The sequence below is a fragment of the Phyllobates terribilis genome, unplaced genomic scaffold (genome assembly GCF_046119375.1).
Source record: "Phyllobates terribilis strain yellow unplaced genomic scaffold, ASM4611937v1 Scaffold_7__3_contigs__length_470593459, whole genome shotgun sequence".
Lineage (NCBI taxonomy): Eukaryota > Metazoa > Chordata > Amphibia > Anura > Dendrobatidae > Phyllobates > Phyllobates terribilis.
Window position 1 is genome coordinate 87,153,120 of NW_027362767.1, and position 21,341 is coordinate 87,174,460.

The 21,341-nt window shown below is 47.3% G+C and overlaps 1 protein-coding gene across 3 annotated transcripts in view; it reads right to left on the reverse strand.

Annotated features, from left to right (window-relative positions):
- The window catches only part of MIPOL1 (mirror-image polydactyly 1), a 381,387-nt gene that overhangs the window by 245,736 nt on the left and 114,310 nt on the right, over positions 1-21,341 (reverse strand). For all 3 annotated transcript variants that reach the window (XM_073638937.1, XM_073638940.1, XM_073638936.1), the window contains 2 exons: positions 3,205-3,359; positions 1,748-1,868 (listed from right to left, as the gene is read on the reverse strand). In XM_073638937.1, the coding sequence (XP_073495038.1) occupies positions 1,748-1,868; positions 3,205-3,335 (252 nt within the window). In that variant the 5' untranslated portion in view covers positions 3,336-3,359. The remainder of the gene's footprint in view (positions 1-1,747; positions 1,869-3,204; positions 3,360-21,341) is intronic.

Below are 21,341 nucleotides of genomic sequence, written 5' to 3' on the forward strand. Positions count from 1 at the left end.
GGTGTTGTGGCATGCTGAGTTCTTCGCATACCTAGCATGACAGTAGCCTTACCCAGTGAATTAAAGGTGGCTAAAACTTCATATTTTTGAATTTTTTTTTAAAGAAGTTGTCCACAACTTTTACATTGATGCTCCATCCATAGGATAGGGCATTAATGTCTGATTGGCTGGGGTCCCGCACCTGGTACCCCCGCGGATCAGCTGCTATTGGAGCTGGCGGTGGCTGGAAGTGCTTACTATTCAATACAATGGGAGGAGGATGTGTAGTACCCCGCGGCGGCCACTACAGCTAGACGGCCAAGCTCTGCAAGTAAGTACTTCAGGCCGGCGGCCGCCGCTGGCACTAATAGCAGCTGATCGGCGGGGGTGCATCCTACAGATGGGACATCAATGTGAAAGTAGTGGACAACCTCTATAAGTTACTTTCAAGTAACTTTTTAGAATAAGCTGCCCTGTGTGTACACGATGAAGAACACTTTTCATGGCTACTATGTGACTTGTATCCTGCATGTTCACGGCTACAGGCTCCATCTCTTAAAGGGGTTGTCATCCCTCAAAATTAATTCTAAATTAGTTATTTTTGTGGACTTAGCCCTATAAAAAATCCTACCAGTGCTGTACATTTTAGTGGCAGAGTACCTGAGAAAATTACTTTTAATGTAAATGAAGTAGCTTCAGTGCACCCTTGTCGTGGCCAAGGGGGCTCTGTGCACCGTAATGCCCCATCAATTAGCATTTTGCGGACTTCTGCTGCTTCTGATTGACAATGTTTTCTTGCCCAGGGTGAGAGCTAGCTGATCTCAGCCTGCGTGTCTGCGCATTTGCACTTATACTGCCAGAGCCAGTGTGTCGGTGCAGGAGTGTCCTCCTCCTTGGTTCCTCTCTGCTACAGGAAGGAGCAAGGGAGGGGAATCTACCTGCCCAATCTGTGTGTGTGCCTGCACTTACACTATGTTCGCATAGCATTCAAGTCTACCCGCTGAGACAGGAGCTAGCTCAGATCACAGCAGTTTAATCTCTTAAATGCCAATCGTGTCCCTTTTGATTCCTAATGGAACCACCCGCACTAAATGATGGCGGGATGCCGATGGAGTTGTCACAGCCATTAAGGAGCCTACTGACGGTCTCTGTGCCTGCACACCTATGAAGCCCAGGTTGTGACTACTTATGCAATATACTCCAAGATTACAGTATTGCGGTGTATTGTACATGCATCAAAGTGATCGCAGATTCAAAATTCCTAATGAAAAAAAATTTAAATACTCTCATTACTACTAGGGAAGGTGGAGACTGATCCTTAATCCAGGGCTTTACCATTATAATCACGCAGAAATTGGCCGATGTCATGTTCTATCATGTTGGGTGTGAATCTCACAGTAATGATTTACACCAGCTCTTTATTAATCATTCATTAGACAGAGATATAAATGATCATAGACTCGGTGCTCTCCAGTCTGACGGTGAGAATTCTGCGTGATCCGTATTATATCCTACATGTGTGATATATAGAGGGGGATATACGGATCGCTCACATCATCTCTAGATACATTCTGGTGGTAGCAACAGAGGACAAAACCAAAAAGGAGATTTTATTCCATGGCAGAAATTATTGTATAAAAGCCCCAAACAGGGAGCTCAAATGCAAAAAAAAGTGTAAAAAATACAATTGTGTTTCCAGAAAGCTAAAGACGCACATCCAGACAGGGCTCGTAGTGTTTGAGCAAAGTAGCACTACTGTGGCCTGTACCTTTCTATTGCTTTGTCTCAGATAATCCACCTCCTGTGACAATGCCGGCAGGTTGTGCTGCCCCCCTTCCAGGGCGCCAGTGGTTGGATGGTCGGGGTTGTGATGAGAATCCGGCCTGCCGCTGTGTGAAGAGCAGGAAAATATTTATTCAGTATGAGCCAATGACATGGCAGCTGTCTGCCTCTTATCCCGGCCGGCCATGTGCCGTCATGTTCTCTACACCTGCTTTACATATTAAGTAGGCAACTTGGGGGGAAGCCAATTGTTCCATTAGCAAAGCACGGTATTAAAGTTCAACCAGAAAAAGAAAAGTTTCCTTGCCAATTGCATTTTGTTTTCCAGGAGTCTTATGGAATATACCATGTCCCATGAACTGGGAATGAATTGCAAAAATCGCGGAATAATCAGCTAAAGGTTTTATTATCAAAAATGCTAATTTCTCTCTATGATTCTTTACTCTAAAGACACTTCTCTCCAAGAGGATGGAGGGGTTTCCTGCAATTCGAAAAATTGCAGCAATTCTATGGTCAGTGACATGCTTGTGTCTCGGGATGCTGCACAGCTGATGGCCACCAGGGGGAGCAGTGTCCATATGGCAAGGTCAGCACTGTGGCTCAAACTCCACTATTAAGCCATGTTCACATGCAGTGGCTTTTTTTTTTCTTTTTTATGAAAATTAAAAGCTGTGTTTTACAGCAGCAGCCAAAGAAATCTCATTCATTTTTTTTCCTGACTCAATTTCAGAACCGCAGCTCTTTTGAGATCGACAGCCTGTGAATTCTTTCAGTGTTTTTGCAGCTTTTTTGTCACCCTCAGAAAGCAATGAGAAAGTGAAAAAAAAAACCTCAATGTGTTTTTTTTCTGTGGCTTTTTCAACCCATTTTTAGTGAATAAAACTAACTTTATTAAACATGTACTGTAGACAAAGAACACATGCAAACCACATTCTAAAAAAAGGGTCAAAAATGCTGCAAAAATGCTGAAAAATGGGCGTTTTGAACGCAGCGTTTATACTGCAAAAAAAAAAAAAGCTGCGTGTGAACATAGTCTGGTCATAAAGGACAGCATTTTCCTGGTTTTGCAACATGGGTTCATTTAGATCAGTGTTTCCCAAACTCCAGTCCTCACGGCCCCCATGAGATCACATTTTCAGGATTTCCTTAGTATTGCACAGGTGATGGGATTATTGTCAAGGCATCAGAAATGGCTACACGTTCTCTTACCGATGCAATACTAAGAAAAGCCTGAAAACATGATCTGTTGGGGGCCGGGCCCGTGAGGACTGGAGTTTGCGAAACACTGGTGTAGAACATATAGATTTTTCATATGCAAAAGCTGAACTCTGACACAATACAGAGCTCCAAAAAGTCAGAAGAAGACATCATTTAAATATATAAAAAGCTTAAAAAATCCCAAATCTGACACTACACACAAATAGGAAATGCTGACACGTTCACCTTGGCTCCTGAATGTCCGGTTGCACCGGACTCGACATCTTCAGTGCTGATAAGTTTCTTGGGCTGGGTACAGGGATAAACTCCGACTCCGGTCCTCTAAGTCTTCTTGTTTCCAGAGATACAGACTCCATTGTTTCATCATATAATGCATCAACCTAAAAGCAACAATAAAGTATGATTACTAAGTCAGTGACACAATTGTATCGTTCTGTGTAAAGTAAATATTGTAAAATATACAGGGAAAAAGAACAGATCCAAGGAGGAGGATTTTTATAATGGACATAAGGTCTCAGACGATCGCGTATTCTGCATCTAAAGACCGTCCTAGGACAGCACACAACAGCTCAACATAAAGAGCCAATATTAAAAACTCTACGGCACAGATAAAATGGTTCATCATAGAGACAGATCACAAGTTTTCATAGGTGGGGGTCATGTTCTAAGAATCCCAAAACCTAAGGGCTCAATTTTTTTCACGGACGAGAAAAAAGGACAGAGTTTTCCTCCAGATTGTCCTTCTCGTTTTATCAGAATTTGGTCTCATTTTCATTATTTTCTCTCATATGTGAAAAAGAAAAAAAAGAAAAAAGTGTTCAATGTTTTCTACGGAACCATAGACTTGCGCTGTGTCGGACTGGGATGCCAATGGCCCACCCGTAACCAACTCCAGGGTCCCGCTTTTCAGCTACATGCAAATGTGACATTATCCTTATTCTATAGCATTAAACTGGGTAGATTATTAAATGAATAAGATGCTGCCTTTCTCGGTATAAGGCGAATCATGTGTACTGCGCCAAGTACTGCTCACATAAGAGGGTGGTGGCCCACCGGAGGATTCTCCTGTTCTCCGCTGGGCCAGTCCAAGCCTGGCTGCATTGCAGATTTTGATCCAACACTCAGATCAAAATTGGATATGGACTAAGTGGTCCGAGGAAAAAATTGGTGACAACTTCAAGGAAAAAATTAGACATGTGCACAGCCCCACAGCATAACATGGGTACGAGTGTAATCAGTGAAAACCATGGACAACACTCCGATATAATCAATCAATCATGTGCACGAGCCCTTAGGGGCTACTGATGAAAAACACGGATATTACTTGTAAGCAAAAAATGGATGTGTGAATGAGGCCTTAGGTGACCGCTCACTCTCCCAACTCGTCAATACATGTGAACATTCAGCTTGGCTGAACTTTATCTTCCCTAAATTCATCAGAGAGAAGGAAAGAGTCAGCAGGCCGCCGTACACATTCGAAAGTCTGCAGATGTATACTTTTGGGAGCCTTAAAGGGGTTGCTCCCTCTCAATAAATAAATGTCCGCAGCTGCAGGTTATTATTAAGAAACAAATTGTCCTCTGCTCACCTTCCCCAGGTCCACCAGCGAGTCTCTGCCGTTGTTCATGGTGTCTGGCCACTGAGCTCATTGATTGGCTGCCGTGCTGTCAATGTGAAGTCAATGCCGCAGCCAAAGCCAGACATTGAGAGCAGCAGTGGAGACGGGTTGGTGGACCTGTGGAAGGTGGGTATAGCCCGATTGGTTTCTTTATAGCAACCTGCAGCCGAGAACATTCTTTTTCTGAAAGGAATCAACCCCTTTAAGGGATTGCTCCTTCAGCACTCTCTGGGAAATATGGACAGTCAAAGGGAATACGCAGAATAGGTTGCACAGGAGAGGTGATAAATTGCTGATTGCTACCCCACTGATCCCAGGATCGAGGCTCATATGCTGTCCCGCATATACACCATCGCTTCATTCATTTTCAATGGGAATGCCATACACAGTGCACAGCCATCTGTGTCAGTCCCAAGGAGAATGAATGCAGTGTCAGTGTGCATGTGGGACAATCGCTCTATCCAAAAAGGGGACCCCAGAACCTTGTTCTCAAAGATTGTGGGGACCCCCAGGGATCAGCAAGTTATCACCTATCCTGTAGATGGGTAAATGAGATCCTGCCCTGGTCGCACAGGTGTAGGACTGTAATTGCTTCCTGTAGACCTATGTGTCTATCAGACGACTGTGGGATTCAACACCTCAAGTTTCTTCTGGATGACAAAGATTGTGAATATCACAAGGAACTAACACACAGAAATATACTGGGAAATCAAATCAGTTTCCATTGTGAAAAGAAAATATCCTATAAAATGACCCATCGGATATAACTTGTGCAGAGTGATCTTGCAGGACTTAAAGGGAATCTGACAGCAGGTATTTGCTATGTAATCTGAAGACAGCAAGAGATAGAGGCTGAAACAGAATTCAGCAATATCTCACTTATCAAAGTGTGTGCTGCTATTTACTAACTGCAAAGAATTTATCACTAAGATATTAACATTGCTGGACTACATGAGTTCGGCAACTCCCCCTCCCCTGTGATAAGTAGCTCACTGTCTATGAACTTTGTCCATACAGAACATGGTGGGGGTGGGGTTAGCTGTGATGTGGGCGGGGTTAGCTTTCTCAGCTCTGCTTCATTCTAAATCTAAAAGCTCTGATTGTTTAAGAATGGCTGCACCCAGTAAACTAAGTGATACATCGTTGAATTCAGGATCTCTTTACCTACATTATGCTACCCTCAGATGAGGTAACAAAAACCTGCTGACAGATTCCTGTGAATCAGAATACACATTCTAGAAATATTCATCTGTATATGCTGCACACAGTGAAGACAGCATAAGGAAACCGGTACAAGATTTATTGGAGCATTTCATGAAGTGTGTACTTTGATGATTTCACCAACATATACACGACCTGTGAGGATGACTGACGCCGGCTGGCACATGTAGCAATACACAATCAGTCCTGCAGAAGATAGATGCCTTACAGTGAATGCATCCACTGCATCATCATACGGCATCTACTGACAGGCAAAAACGTACAAATGTAGGTCCTAAGGGAAGTGTGATTCTGTATAAGAGGTCCTGTGTATAAGAAGATGGGCGGGCCAGGCGATAAGAGGGGATCGGTTGGACAGTAGCATGGAAAGAAGGGAGAGAGAGGAGAAAGGGAGAGAGAGAGAGAGAGAGAGAGAGAGAGAGAGGAGAAAGGGTGAGAGAGAGAGAGGAGAAAGGGAGAGAGAGAGAAGAGAAAGGGAGAGAGAGAGAGGAGAAAGGGAGAGAGAGAGAGAGAGAGAGAGAGAGGAGAAAGGGAGAGAGAGAGAGAGAGAGAGAGAGAGAAAGAGGAGAAAGGGAGAGAGAGAGGAGAAAGGGAGAGAGAGAGGGAGAAAGAGGAGAAAGGGAGAGAGAGAGAGAAAGAGGAGAAAGGGAGAGAGAGAGAGGAGAAAGGGAGAGAGAGAGAAGAAAGGGAGAGAGAGAGAAGAAAGGGAGAGCGAGAGAGGAGAAAGGGAGAGCGAGAAAGGAGAAAGGGAGAGAGAGAGAGAGGAGAAAGGGAGAGAGAGAGAGAGAGAGAGAGAGAGGAGAAAGGGAGAGAGAGAGAGAGAGGAGAAAGGGAGAGAGAGAGGAGAAAGGGAGAGCGAGAGGGGAAAGGGAGAGAGAGAGAGAGGAGAAGGAGAGAGAGAGAGAGAGAGCGAGGAGAAAGAGAGAGAGAGAGCGAGGAGAAAGGGAGAGAGAGCGAGGAGAAAGGGAGAGAGAGAGAGAGGAGAAAGGGAGAGAGAGAGAGGAGAAAGGGAGAGAGAGAGAGGAGAAAGGGAGAGAGAGAGAGAGAGAGAGGAGAAAGGGAGAGAGAGAGAGAGGAGAAAGGGAGAGAGAGAGAGAGGAGAAAGGGAGAGAGAGAGAGGAGAAAGGGAGAGAGAGAGAGGAGAAAGGGAGAGAGAGAGAGGAGAAAGGGAGAGAGAGAGGAGAAAGGGAGAGAGAGAGAGGAGAAAGGGAGAGAGAGAGAGAGGAGAAAGGGAGAGAGAGAGAGAGAGGAGAAAGGGAGAGAGAGGAGAAAGGGAGAGATAGAGAGAGGAGAAAGGGAGAGAGAGAGAGGAGAAAGGGAGAGAGAGGAGAAAGGGAGAGAGAGAGAGAGAGAGAGGAGAAAGGGAGAGAGAGAGAGAAGAAAGGGAGAGAGAGAGAGAGAGAGAGGAGAAAGGGAGAGAGAGAGAGAGGAGAAAGGGAGAGAGAGAGAGGAGAAAGGGAGAGAGAGAGAGGAGAAAGGGAGAGAGAGAGAGAGAGGAGAAAGGGAGAGAGAGAGAGGAGAAAGGGAGAGAGAGAGAGGAGAAAGGGAGAGAGAGAGAGGAGAAAGGGAGAGAGAGAGAGAGGAGAAAGGGAGAGAGAGAGAGGAGAAAGGGAGAGAGAGAGAGGAGAAAGGGAGAGAGAGAGAGAGAGAGAGAAAGGGAGAGAGAGAGAGAGGAGAAAGGGAGAGAGAGAGAGAGAGGAGAAAAGGAGAGAAGAGAAAGGAGAGAGAGAGAGAGAGAGAGAGAGAAAGGGAGAGAGAGAGGGAAAGGGAGAGAGAGAGGGGAAAGGGAGAGAGAGAGGGGGAGGAAAGGGAGAGAGAGAGGGAAAAGGTAAAAGGAGGGAGGAGGAAAGGGAGAGAGAGAGGAAAGAGAGAGAGAGGAAAGGAAGAGAGAGAGGGAAGGGAGAGAGAGAGGAAAGGGAGAGAGAGAGCAAGGGAGAGAGAGGAAAGAGGAGAGAGAGGAAAGGAGAGAGAGAGGAAAGGGAGAGAGAGAGGAAAGGGAGAGAGAGAGGAAAGGGAGAGAGAGGAAAGGGAGAGGAGGGAAGGGGAGAGAGAAAGAAAGAAGAAAAGAAAGAAAAGAAAGAAAAGAAAGAAAGGAAAGAAAGGAAAGAAAGGAAAGAAAGGAAAGAAAAGAAAGAAAAGAAAGAAAAGAAAAGAAAGAAAAGAAAGAAAGAAAGAAAAGAAAGAAAAGAAAGAAAAGAAAGAAACGAAAAGAAAGAAAAGAAAGAAAGAAAAAAGAAAGAAAAGAAAGAAAAGAAAGGGGCGGGCTAGACGGATGTACAGAAAGAGAAAAATAAGAAAAATAAAGAGAAGAAAGAGGTGATTGGAAGGTAGTTAAAGGGAATCTGTCACCCCCTGGGAGATATCAGACCGGTACTATGGACATACAGATTATAGAAAAGTAAATCTATACTTACCTGTATGACCAATGGTAGAGGTCTGATTGCAGAGAAAAGCAGTTTTATCTTTTTGGTTTTCAACAGGCTTGGCATCCGGAGGTTGCCAAGCAATGCCAGCCTATCTGATTATTATTCCCCTAAATTGCCGCCTTTCAGCCTAGTTACCATTTTCCCTCTCCCGCAAGTCACAGGGCGCTGTAACGTGCGCTTTCCTTCCTCACCTCCCGGCGCATGCACAAAGCGCGGCTCTTATGGACCGCGCTTTGTTTCCTCCCGGCCGGGTTTGTATGAGTACAGTGCCGCAGAAAACCTTCTTGTTATGCGCCGGGAGTCACTGGAGTGGAAGTCACAGTGACTCCCCGATGCCTGCTCAATAGACCACTGCGGCACTGTGCTCATGTAGCACCCTGAGGATTCGGCTGCTACAGGGGTATTGCACCTCAACCCAGAGGTGTGATATTCCACTCCCGGGTAAGGATGGAGTGTGGATCTGAGCTCGGTAGGCTGCATGCACTACACACATCCCATTTCCGAGGAGCAGACCGACGGTACTCCCACTTGGAAATGTGCAGGTACGACCGAGTCTGTTCCTGGCTGGAGTGGGAGGGGGGTGGTACATCCCAAGTAGTGTAGGGGCAGATAGGGGGAGCAGCCTGGGTAAAGATAGGAGCTCATTGGGTGCTGGTCACCTGAGCTCACACATAGAGGGTGTATATAAGGTGGGCACCAACTAAGAACAGGGTCAGATGCAGAGAACAAGTCAGGAGCAGAGGAGAAGGAAAGACCCAGAGTGAGAGAGGAGAGAGAGAGACCCAGAGGCACAGAAGAACAGGACTCTAAGATCCCAAATTAAAACCCCGGGTGAAGAGTCGGCATCAGGGTACCGGAACCCAAGCTGGTGGGGGTAAAAACATTCCCCAGCCAGAGACCGGAGACCGTGGGCAGCGTTTGCCACGGTCACCCACTACATCCACCCCGAAGGCACACCACATGAAGGGTCAGGGAACCCAAGGCCAAGGGTGTCCCAACAGAAGGCCCGAGGGAGCTGGACCTAGGTGGATCACTGGTGGGGACGGCCAGAGAACGGGACAGAAGGAGAGCTCAGGGCCACGCTCCGGACTTGTTTGGGGGTTGGCTGGATCCAGGACCTGGTGGACGCAGCACGGCTCGGGTGGTCACTCGGAGCTGGAGTGACCAGTACAACATCTGCAGTAAGTAAACACCCTTAACTGCATAACCCGACTCTGTCTTCACTGCCGTCTGCACTGCACCACCACAACCCCCATCCTCTGCACCTGTTCCCCCTGAGGCTATACCCCTCCCGTTGGGGGTTATCATCACAAGCTGCACCTGCACCATCAGCCTCAGCGGACCCTGCTGCAGCGGCGGCCACAGTGACCGCATCACAACGGGTGGCGTAGTCGACACAAAAGAACTCTTAATAACATCCGTAGGACTGCCACATAACACTGAGCTTGACGCCCTGGGCACGGGGCCGGGTCACAGCCGCTCGGAGACTACAACCCCCCATCTGATCCGGTGCCGGGTATTCCCCTCAAAAAGGAATATGTCCCAGGGGGCGCGTCAACTTTGGCGTAGTCGGCAGGATTACGTGCCCGCAACACCCGGGTACTGCGTGCCTGAAGAAAAGTGCAAGTTTACCTCAGAAAGAAGTCTCCCGCCGGTTCCGGAGGGTCCACACCATCGGACCCCATCACAGGTCGTGTCCCGCCGATTGTCCGCCATTTCCAGCTTGTTCCCGCCATCTGCAGAGTTTCCCGCCACTGGGCGACGCTTCCCGCCAAATCCGAAGATTTCCCGCCTTGGAAGAGCAGCGGACGCCATTATGGGCGTGCCAAAGGAGGGCAAGAGGCTGCCTCCCATCGTGGGCCGGGACAGAAAATGGCGCCAAAAGTGGAAACCGCCCCCACCAACAGAGACTGTGATGCTGGAGGTGTCTGTCAGCGTGAAAGAACTACCCCTGGAGCTGACAGTCACCGAGTTGCCCCGGGACCGCCCTCGAAGTGGGAGGAGACGAAAGGAGAGAACAAAGATGGGTGTCGCCTGGAGCAGTCGGGAGCGAGCACACCCGGAGGCAGGAAGCCTGGAGAGGAGCAGCAAAGAAGCTCACCCGGAGATGTCCAGAGAGCAGAGCAGCACCGGCCCGCTGGCCAGGAGCCTGCTGGAAGAAGAGCAGAGCAGCACCGACCCGTTGGTCAGGAGCCTGCTAGACACCACGACCCCGCTAGGCCTAGTGGAGGTCCTTGCACAGCTCCCCCGAGACCGGGAGTGTGCACAAACTGCCCTGGAGGGCCTCGCACGGAGGATGGCCCGGGTACAGCGAGAGACATTGGCGGAGTGGAGCCGTGAGATGGCCCAGCAAACCAAGACCCGGAGCACGCCAGCCAAGATGAGGAAGCAGACCGCCTCTGAGGATGGCGCGGGAGGACCCAAGGCCGGAGACGGCGCCGAGAAGGGAGCCGAACGCATGGAGGCAGGTAAAGGGGACGTCTACACCCCAAGCCGGGACACCGCTTACCTGCCCCAGCTCCCCGTCGCAGAGCCCGAAAGTCCCCCTGCTGTGCCCGAAAACGCCATGTCACCGACGCAGACTAGGCCCCAACCGGAAGCCGCCGCCGCGACCCCTGTGACGTCACACGCCTCGACCCCGAGCGTGACCAAGCAGGAAGTACCACCAGCCTGGTTGCAAGGCCTAGTACCCCCGGGCGCCGCAATACCAACAGCGCCCCCTACCTCTGCGGAGCCTCCGGCCTGGCCGCAAGGCCAGGTAGCCCAGGGCGCCGCCGTATTAACGGTGCCCTTCACCTTCCAGGTGCCCCAGACCTGGCCGCAAGGCCTGGGCAACCCGGGCGCCACCACCACCGCGCCCATAAAACCTAAAGTGCCGCATCTGGGAGAAGATCTGTTTGCCCAGCACACGTGGCCGGACGGGCAGCCTTTCATCTGGCCCCAGAAGTATTACGAACTGGAGCACCAGAGGAGGGTTGGGGCCATGTGTGCACCCCTGATTCCGGCTCCGAAGCCCGTAATAAGGATCTCGCCCCCGCTAGCGGAAGCGCAGTTTGAGTGGGACCCCACCGGAGAAGATCTAATGGGGTTCACTCAGGAAACCAGGGCAGCTGCAGCGGAGCGTGCTGAGTGCTGCCGACAGCAGCTCGAGGAGTTTGCGAGGGAGCGGAGAGAGAGGCGGGTCCGGGAACAACAAGCCCAGATAAGGAGCGCGGAGCAGAAGAGCCGGGCCAGGAGAGACCCCCGTGCAGCGCATTGTCCCCGCACCATCGGGACAGTGATCAAGTTCAACCAGCAGCATGGGTGGGGCTTCATCAGAGACCACAACACCCCCGGCGACGTTTTTGTAACGCGCAGAGACGTTGAGTCCCATCTGCCGGAGGGGCACAGAGGTCGTGACCTTTATATCGGGGACGAGGTCACCTTTACCCGGCACAAGTGTGCCAAAGGACCTTATGCCCTCCACGTACACCGCCTGACGGAGGAGGAGTTGCGGTGCGAGGAGGAGGAGCAAGAGGACCCGGACGGGTCTGAAGTTACCACCAGCTATAAGCAAAGAGCAGGAGGAAGACGCCGTTGAGTGCGGCAGAGCAGGTGCTGTAAATAAGTTACCCAATCGGGGTATAAAGAAACTGAAACTGTTGCTACATATATATAGTCCCCGTTGGGACCAGCTGAGTGAACTGTTTACCCGTTTACCCCTTAATCCCACAGGCTGAGGACTGTGAGCAGCCATTCCCTTTCCCTCCTTACCTGGCCGAGGACTGAGAGCGGCCAACTTCCCTTGTAAATAGTTGTGCGTCCTAAAGCGCCCCCTACCGGTTTTATAGGAAAACCAGTTTTTCTAAGAGACTGTCGCACTTTTCCCGGACACACGTTGCACAGTGTCCGGAGGTGGAACCAGAAACAAGAGACGACGAGAATGTTATATGAAAAGTTTTATATATATATAATGTTTTATATGTTTATAAAAATTTGTATGTTTTGGTGATGTTTTATGTCTTACAGCCCGAGGACGTGCTGTGATTTACCAGGGGGGAATGTAGCACCCTGAGGATTCGGCTGCTACAGGGGTATTGCACCTCAACCCAGAGGTGTGATATTCCACTCCCGGGTAAGGATGGAGTGTGGATCTGAGCTCGGTAGGCTGCATGCACTACACACATCCCATTTCCGAGGAGCAGACCGACGGTACTCCCACTTGGAAATGTGCAGGTACGACCGAGTCTGTTCCTGGCTGGAGTGGGAGGGGGGTGGTACATCCCAAGTAGTGTAGGGGCAGATAGGGGGAGCAGCCTGGGTAAAGATAGGAGCTCATTGGGTGCTGGTCACCTGAGCTCACACATAGAGGGTGTATATAAGGTGGGCACCAACTAAGAACAGGGTCAGATGCAGAGAACAAGTCAGGAGCAGAGGAGAAGGAAAGACCCAGAGTGAGAGAGGAGAGAGAGAGACCCAGAGGCACAGAAGAACAGGACTCTAAGATCCCAAATTAAAACCCCGGGTGAAGAGTCGGCATCAGGGTACCGGAACCCAAGCTGGTGGGGGTAAAAACATTCCCCAGCCAGAGACCGGAGACCGTGGGCAGCGTTTGCCACGGTCACCCACTACATCCACCCCGAAGGCACACCACATGAAGGGTCAGGGAACCCAAGGCCAAGGGTGTCCCAACAGAAGGCCCGAGGGAGCTGGACCTAGGTGGATCACTGGTGGGGACGGCCAGAGAACGGGACAGAAGGAGAGCTCAGGGCCACGCTCCGGACTTGTTTGGGGGTTGGCTGGATCCAGGACCTGGTGGACGCAGCACGGCTCGGGTGGTCACTCGGAGCTGGAGTGACCAGTACAACATCTGCAGTAAGTAAACACCCTTAACTGCATAACCCGACTCTGTCTTCACTGCCGTCTGCACTGCACCACCACAACCCCCATCCTCTGCACCTGTTCCCCCTGAGGCTATACCCCTCCCGTTGGGGGTTATCATCACAAGCTGCACCTGCACCATCAGCCTCAGCGGACCCTGCTGCAGCGGCGGCCACAGTGACCGCATCACAACGGGTGGCGTAGTCGACACAAAAGAACTCTTAATAACATCCGTAGGACTGCCACATAACACTGAGCTTGACGCCCTGGGCACGGGGCCGGGTCACAGCCGCTCGGAGACTACAACCCCCCATCTGATCCGGTGCCGGGTATTCCCCTCAAAAAGGAATATGTCCCAGGGGGCGCGTCACTCATACAAACCCGGCCGGGAGGAAACAAAGCACGGTCTATAAAAGCCACGCTTTGCACATGAACCGGGAGGTAAGGAGGTAAAGTGCACGTCACAGCGCCCTGTGACGTGCGGGGGTGGGAAAATGGTATCCAGACTGAAAGGCGGCAATTTAGGGGAATAATAATCAGCTTTTAGATTTAGAATGAAGAAGAGCTGAGAAAGCTAAAACCGCCCACATCACAGCTAACCGCGCCCCCACCATGTTCTGTATGGACAAAGTCCATAGATAGTGAACTACTTATCACAGGGGAGGGGGAGTTGCCGAACTCATGTAGTCCAGAAATGTTAATATCTTAGTGATAAATTCTTTGCAGTTAGTAAATAGCAGCACACACTTTGAGAAGTGAGATATTTCTGAATTCTGTTTCAGCCTCTATCTCTTGCTGTCTTCAGATTACATAGCAAATACCTGCTGTCAGATTCCCTTTAAGTCCTGTAAGATCACTCTGCACAAGTTATAACCATGCGGGGGGAGGGAAAATGGTAACTAGGCTGATAGGCGGCGATTTAGGGGAATAATAATCAAATAGGCGGGCATTGCTTGGTGTCCCACGGACGCCAAGCCTGTTGAATACCAAAAAGATAAAACTACTTTTCTCTGCAATCAGACCTCTACCATGGGCCATATTCCCTTTAAAGGGAATCGGTCACGTGAAAAAATGCTATTAACCTGCAGATATAGGGTTAATGTGCAGGTTAATGGAGTTCTGAAGCCGTGCGGCCACCTCACTGAAGGCCCAACTACTGGGAGGAAATGAATGTTATTCCTCCAGTCAGCCTCCGGCTTTCAGTCATAGGGGTGTGGCTTCAGTCACCACTCAGTACATAGTGAATGGCGGCTGAAACTGTGCACCGGCACTGACTGACAGCCGGCTCTGTACTGATCCACTACTGAGCCGGCTGTTAGTCAGTGCCGATGAGCAGTAACAGCGGCCACTCACTACGCACTGAGCAGTGACTGATGCCGCACCCCTATGACTGAAAGCTGGAGGTTGACTGGAGAAATAACATTAATTTCTTCCTGGGAGCCGGGCTTTTAGTGCAGGAAGAAGTTCCCCTGTTGTCTGCTAAGAGGTGAAAATATTACGATTTTTGCTAAGAATGGAAGGATTTTCCATAGCAAATTATTCTGATAGTCCACCATTTATCTGATTGTTGGGATATTTCATTCTCTGCCTATGGTAAAGAGGTTGTAGAGAAACAGAAGGGAGGGTCCTCTAGTCCTTGGACTGTGTCTGGAATTGCAGCTCATCCCTATCCAAGTGAATGAGCTGACCGGAATACCATATACAGCCTATAGAGGTGCTATTTTTGTAGTAAAAAAAAACCTGACCTCTTAATTCTGGACGGCCCCTCTCAGTCATTTCCACCAGATCATGATCTTTCAGTATTTTCTATGCAGGTTGCAAAATCACCATCGATCTATACTGTCAGTTTTCATGTGAAGCCGATCTTCACAGGTGATGTCTATCCAGTAGGTGCTGGATACAGAGCATTCGCCATGGTGGAAGCCTGTCTGAGAATGTGTCCTTGGACGGGAGCCATGGTATTACTGCAAGTACTTGTAAGAAAAGGCTGATAGCGTATCATTAGGTGAACTACACAGAGGAGGTTACAGGTTTTCACTGACATCGCTGTGAAATGTTAAGCTGATCTGATTTCAGCAGGTTGGAAAGAATCGGGTCCATTCAGGTAATGTGTCAGTCCTAAGTAAACAACCACACATTTTAACCCCTTATGGACTTAGCGAAGTTTGGCCCAGAAAGGAGCATTATGGCCCTAAAGGGGTTTGATACAATGTCATAACATAAGACAGGGAAATTACAATGTTTCTGCCCCAAATTTTGGATTTTCACAAAGGGCACATTGCATTTGTAGAGCCCAAGGTACCAGTAGGATGAAAATCCCTGATAAGTGACCCCAATACAGACACTCCACCCATCAAAGTGTTCATCTGTTGCAGGGTCGCCTCCAGGGTTAGACCGGCCATTGTATGAGAGTCCTAATGGTGGCCTGGTGTCCGCTCACCATTTTTGTTCTCCACTGTTTCCAAGAGTTATACACTTAATTTTATTTTTTTACTCGATAAAAGTTGTGTTTTTCGAGCATAAGCTGTAGTTTTCATTATTTCCATTTTGGAGTCTATACAACTTTATAATCTCTTTTTATTCCACTAAATGGGGGGAAAGAATAGTGGCCAAAATCCAGTGATTCTGCCTTTTTGATTATTTTTCTTTTCATTTTGGCATTCACCATATGGGATAAACATGATGGGATTTTATTCGTTTCATGCATTATATATTGAACAACTATTTTTTTAGGGATGAAATGAAATAATAATAAAAAAAGTAACTCTCCAACTGTTCTTTGGATTGTGTTGAGTAATCCACAGGAGGGATTAAAATTTTACCTTAATAGCCGGCTATGTAGCTGGTAGAGAAGGGCGAGCGTGCTCGGCACTGCTCGATACTCGATCTCGTATCGGGGTGCTCGACTGAGCAGAGAACAGTGCAGAGTATCGCGTGGTGCTCGGATCCCCGTACGTGAATTACCAGAGAGACAAAAAAATGCTGGAATTTGCTAGTCACTTCCATTATGCTCGCTACTCGACTAGAGCAGGTCCGAGCGTTCTACGTGATCAATTCGAGTACCGAGAACTCGAGCATTTCAGTGCTCGATCATCACTAGTGGTTGGATCTCGAGTAAGGTGAATACTCCTCCTATCCTAGAGTTTTACTTTAAAGGCGTCATTTCACAGTTTTAAGTCATTTTACTCAGTCCTTAAGTTAAACATTCTGCATAAAGTTAGAACAGATTTTCCTATATACTATATCCCACCATCCTGGTCTGCTATTTCTACTATCATATTCGTATTAAGTTTTGTCTATATTCTACCAGACATAGTAAACCCACAATATTACCATGCAGGGAGGTCTATCATGGCTTTAATACTTAGGGGTCCTGGTGTCTCCTTAAAGTGCATCTGTCAAGGCAGATTCTCAAGGAGATCTATGTCCGGCCCATAGATCTCAACAGCTCATTTACATATCAAGAAAAACGTGGATTTCTCTGGAAAAGGACATCAGATCCCAGATTTCAAGGTATCATTTTATTCAGCTTCCTATAACCTACATCCCCATATAGACGGCTTAGGAGGGCTGATCCTACTGACAGGTGCCATTAACTTAGAATATACTTTTGCAAATAATAAAGTTTGCATTATATATAAGCAATTCTATTAAAGGGTCAGTTATGACAGTGCTGTACAAGATATAAATACAAAGCAGAGTTTATAGATCATGTTCTTTATTACTAATTCTCTACTGGATTTAATGAATTTATGGCTGACCCGATAAATGAAGAATGCACTAAAATGTGAATATAATTAAAAATCTAGGAATTTTCTTCAAAAGGAAGCACTGGATAATCAAAATTAAAATGTGTTTATTTTTCAAAGCCTTTTATTATTTATTTTGTTATATTTATTTTTTAGTTTTTTTTATACCAGGAGAAACTTCCTATAAAATAAACAGAAATCCCAGAGCTCCGACCAAACGCAAGACACTGCGCCCTCTAGTGGCTGAAAAACAGATGACAACTGCATACACGGATTAGCATTCAATTTGTATAAAATAATAAGTAAAGCACGTGTTAAATTAGCCCCCTTCACCATGTAAGTGGCATCAATTTAAAATGCCATAAATACTGATCACGTGGGTAAATCAATCTCTCAAATTAAAGCTTTTAAAAATGAGATTTTTGGGACTCACATAAATATAGCAATGCAGTTATATTATCACAGAGTGCGTGCTGGGATAGGTAGATGCAAGGGTAAGGCGAATTTAATGAGGACCTGTCATTTGCCATAATATGTAATTCTTTTTTTTTTAAGCTGGTGTAAAGGACGCCGTTCTTCTGAATGTTTTTGCGTTTCTTAGTTCCTGAGATATTGCCCCCTTTTCAGTATATAAATCTAGCCGTTAGCTAAGGAGGTGTGAACCTCATGAAGACGCAATGCGATCGGCAGTCCGAATTCCGACATGCCTGATCAACAATCATGTGGCCTTCGTCCCCATACACACTAGATTGTCATCCGAACCTGTCGACAGCGGCGGGTTCGGCCGGCATAAGTCTAATGTTTATGGCCAGCTTAAGTGACACATCGCTGGAATCAGGGTCCAGTTTAGATAGAAACCTATTGTCACAGGAGCGTCAGTCGCTCTGGATCTGGCTGTAGAAGGTCTCTGCACTTGGCATTGCAGACACCTTCTTAATCCTTCTTCCTTTAGGACCCAGCGGCGACCTCCCTCTTGCTGTTAATTGACACACCCTTGCATGGGAGTTAAAAAAAAAAATCTCAGTTTGCTGTAGGAATCACCAGTGATACTTCTATTTACCTTTGGGCATGCTTGGAGCACTAGCTGTTGGCTGGCTTCTTCTCTGGTGCCCTTGGAGGACAGTTGGCGTTACTCCTCAGGTGTCTACTCAAGCTAAGTTAATCCCCTTTGTTTGTCTACCTTGTTGTCTTTATTTTGTAGTGGAGCCTGACCAGTGCTCACCCCTCCTCCTCCCTATCTAGGGCCAAGCTCTAGGGACATATAGGGCTTCGAGTCCTGCTCGGTGATTGGTGTGGAACCAATATAGGGATGGTAGGGTAGGCAGGGTGATATTAGATCTGCCTAGGGGTCTCCACTCCCCTTCTAGTGTTTGGTCTCCACCCCCCTTCTAGTGTTTGGTCTCCACTCCCCCCCCTCCCTCTTTCCTTTGTGTTGCACTTAGTGTAGGTGTCTCGCAAGGTGTGGGAAAGACTATCAAACTTACCTTTTCTCAGCCAAGTCCTACAGATCTAAAAGGGAAGGTAGGAGCCAGCACGAAGTAAAACCAGCATAATGCCGCATTCACACATCTACGTGTAAAGGTCTGAATACTGACAGGCCGCAGGTCTACTGATCTAAACTTGACGGTCTCATATTTGTCTATGGTGATCAGAAGGAAAGGTTTTCTAGAAAGTCATAGAAGATAGAGTAGCACCACAATTGCTTTTATATTGACACTTTCTTTTGTATGAGAGAGTTAGATTTTATACAAAGACTCTAATGAACGATAGGAAATATAGTTATTTCTGGTGAAGCAATAGTAACCTCTCTGTGGCAGATGTTTTATTCTAGTTTTTGAGAGGCTCCCGAAGCCACAGTTGAACCCATCAGTCTGGAGTCTTGACCAGTGTTTCCCAAACTCCAGTCCTCACGGACCACAACAGGTCAGGTATTTCCTTAGTTTTGCACAGGTGAGAACCTCTGGTAATTTCTTCTGCCATGACAATAATTCCATCACCTGAGCAATACTACGGAAATCCTGAAATCATGATCTGTTGTGGGCTGTGAGGACTGAAGTTTGGGAAACACTGGTCTACACCATCCTCTTCATACTAAGACTCCAGTCTGGATACAATGAAGGAAACCTTCAAGACAGGAGACAGACTTGTGCTGCAGATATACTTCGCTCACATGGGACTGTTTCAGGTTTGGGCAGGTTTTTACCCTCTGAATGTTCCCATCCTTTTACAACAAGCAGATCCTGAAAGTGGGGAGCAACTGGAACAAAAGGTAAAATTAAAAAAAAGTTGCATAACTTTTCATTAGCAGAGGCACACTGATTATGGCAACTTTACATATGAGGCCAACATAGGGCGTATAGTCCGTGGTGCTTTTTGAGAATACTCTTTCAGAGTCTCGAAGGTAGTTTTCTTGTTTACTGGCACCCTGGTATTACTTGCCTCTTCCCTTGAATCAATAGTTTTTATATCCACCAGGCACTTGAAACGACCCTGGCAGTCATTTGCAGCACTACATTCGACAGTCCGGTTGCACTCGGGATGACTTGTTCGTAAGTGTTTGCTACATTTCCTTGGATTTATCTATAAAGAGTAGACATTATGTGCAAGAAGGCTTTCTGCACTCGTACTATCATTTCATGATTCGGAGGGTCAGTTTTTACAGGGGTGTACAGTACAGGTGTGTTTATTGGAAACATCTGAGCATCTCAACTATGCGGGACCCTCTGGGTGGTCACACATCTAATGACAAAAGGACACAGAAGAGCAAACACCCAGCTGCGTATAGGCTGTTCAGCTCAGGATTGATGGTCAGGGTTCATGAAAGTATTTCTTACTCTGTAATTTGGAGAATTTACTGCCAAATTTACACTCAAATATAATCTTATTTGTTCACATATTAGCTGGGTTAAAAAGAAAATAAATGCAGAAATACTGTATAAACTGCAACAAGTGACCCTTGCGCATTTAAGATGCTTTTGATCATCTTTTCTTTGTTTCAAGGCTCTTAATGATTTAGGCGAACCTTACACGTGATGTGCGTCACCACCAGGAAGGTTACTCCAGCCAGGGGCTACGTACATTTTGACAAAATTTGCAGGGCGAGCTTGGTCACACCTCAGTTCCACCCACTTTGTCGGAGATGGCCGAGACTCACATCAAAACAGCTCAATATTTGCCCAACTTGAAGTTGTGCAAAACATCTGTGATGTTTCGAGGGTGTTTTCTGACAGAATTCTAGAGAAAATGCATTGATGTATTGTGCCCAAAGTGTTTTTGCAAAAAAAAACGGCATAAAATACTTTAAAATGTCTCAAAATGTTTGCACTACACAGAGTTGCACAAAAATTTTGCGCTGTTTGCCGTTTTTACGCCAGTTTGAAGAGGCTCTGCCAAAGGGGAATGGGGTGGGGTGTTGCTTTGTCTGCCGGTGAAATTCATCAAAGTGTGCTGGCGTTTTGTAAGCCAGAAAGGCTACTCTAGTCCCTGACTGGAGTAACATTTCTTGGGAGGTGCATATCACGGATAAGATGTGTCAAATCTGTCACTTCATGAATTTAGAGCATTGTATCCCCGTACGACCCTCGTTAAGGGGAATCTGGCAGAAGGTTTTTGCTATCTTATCTGAAGACAGCATGCTGTAGGGTTAAAACACAGATTTCAGCTTTGCCCCTCTTTTCAAGCTCCTAGGCTTTGCTTTCTTACAATGATTGTTTTAGCACCAGTAGCTTATCATTGCTGGGAATAGCTGGTCTTGTGAGCCCTGGTCTGACACGCCCCTTCCTGTGATAAGCACCTCCCTGTCTATGGACATTGTATAGTCAGAGCTTGGTGTGGGCGGGGTTAGCTTCCTCAGCTCTGCTGCATTGCTAAATCTATAAACTGTTATTGTGCCAGAACTGCTGCACCCAGTAAACTAAGTGATACATCGTTGGATTCAGCTTCTCTTTGATTACATTATGCTGCTCTCAGATGAGGTAGCAAAAACCTGCTGATAGATTCCCTTTAAGACTGGTGTACGACATGCCAGTCTTAATGATTCGGGGTCTAAGTGTTCATTCCCTACAATGGCAGCACAGTTGGACAGAAGAAACACACTTCTTATATGTATCAATGGGCTGTCTGCACAATGCACACATCTGCTGGATAAAGCAGAGTGAGAGCTGTCCTCTGTAGCTGCCCTTCACTTCAGCTACTTGATGGAGGTCCCAAATAGGAGACCTCCACCTGCCCACTATAATCATTTATTTGATCTCTCTATACCATACAGCCCCTTTGAGTCTGGTTCAATTCATATTAGCAATTCTAACTGGAAAAAATAGAAAGATTCCTTCTGGATCACTCAATAAAGCATCACTTGGTTACCCTATTAGTTCCAGTGAGCGCCATGTAATGCCACATCTATGGGCAGGGTGGCAGCATTCCCAATTGAAACTTGCAGATCATCAGAGGTTCCAGCAGTTGGTGACCTGGCTATAAAGTCTGTTTGGT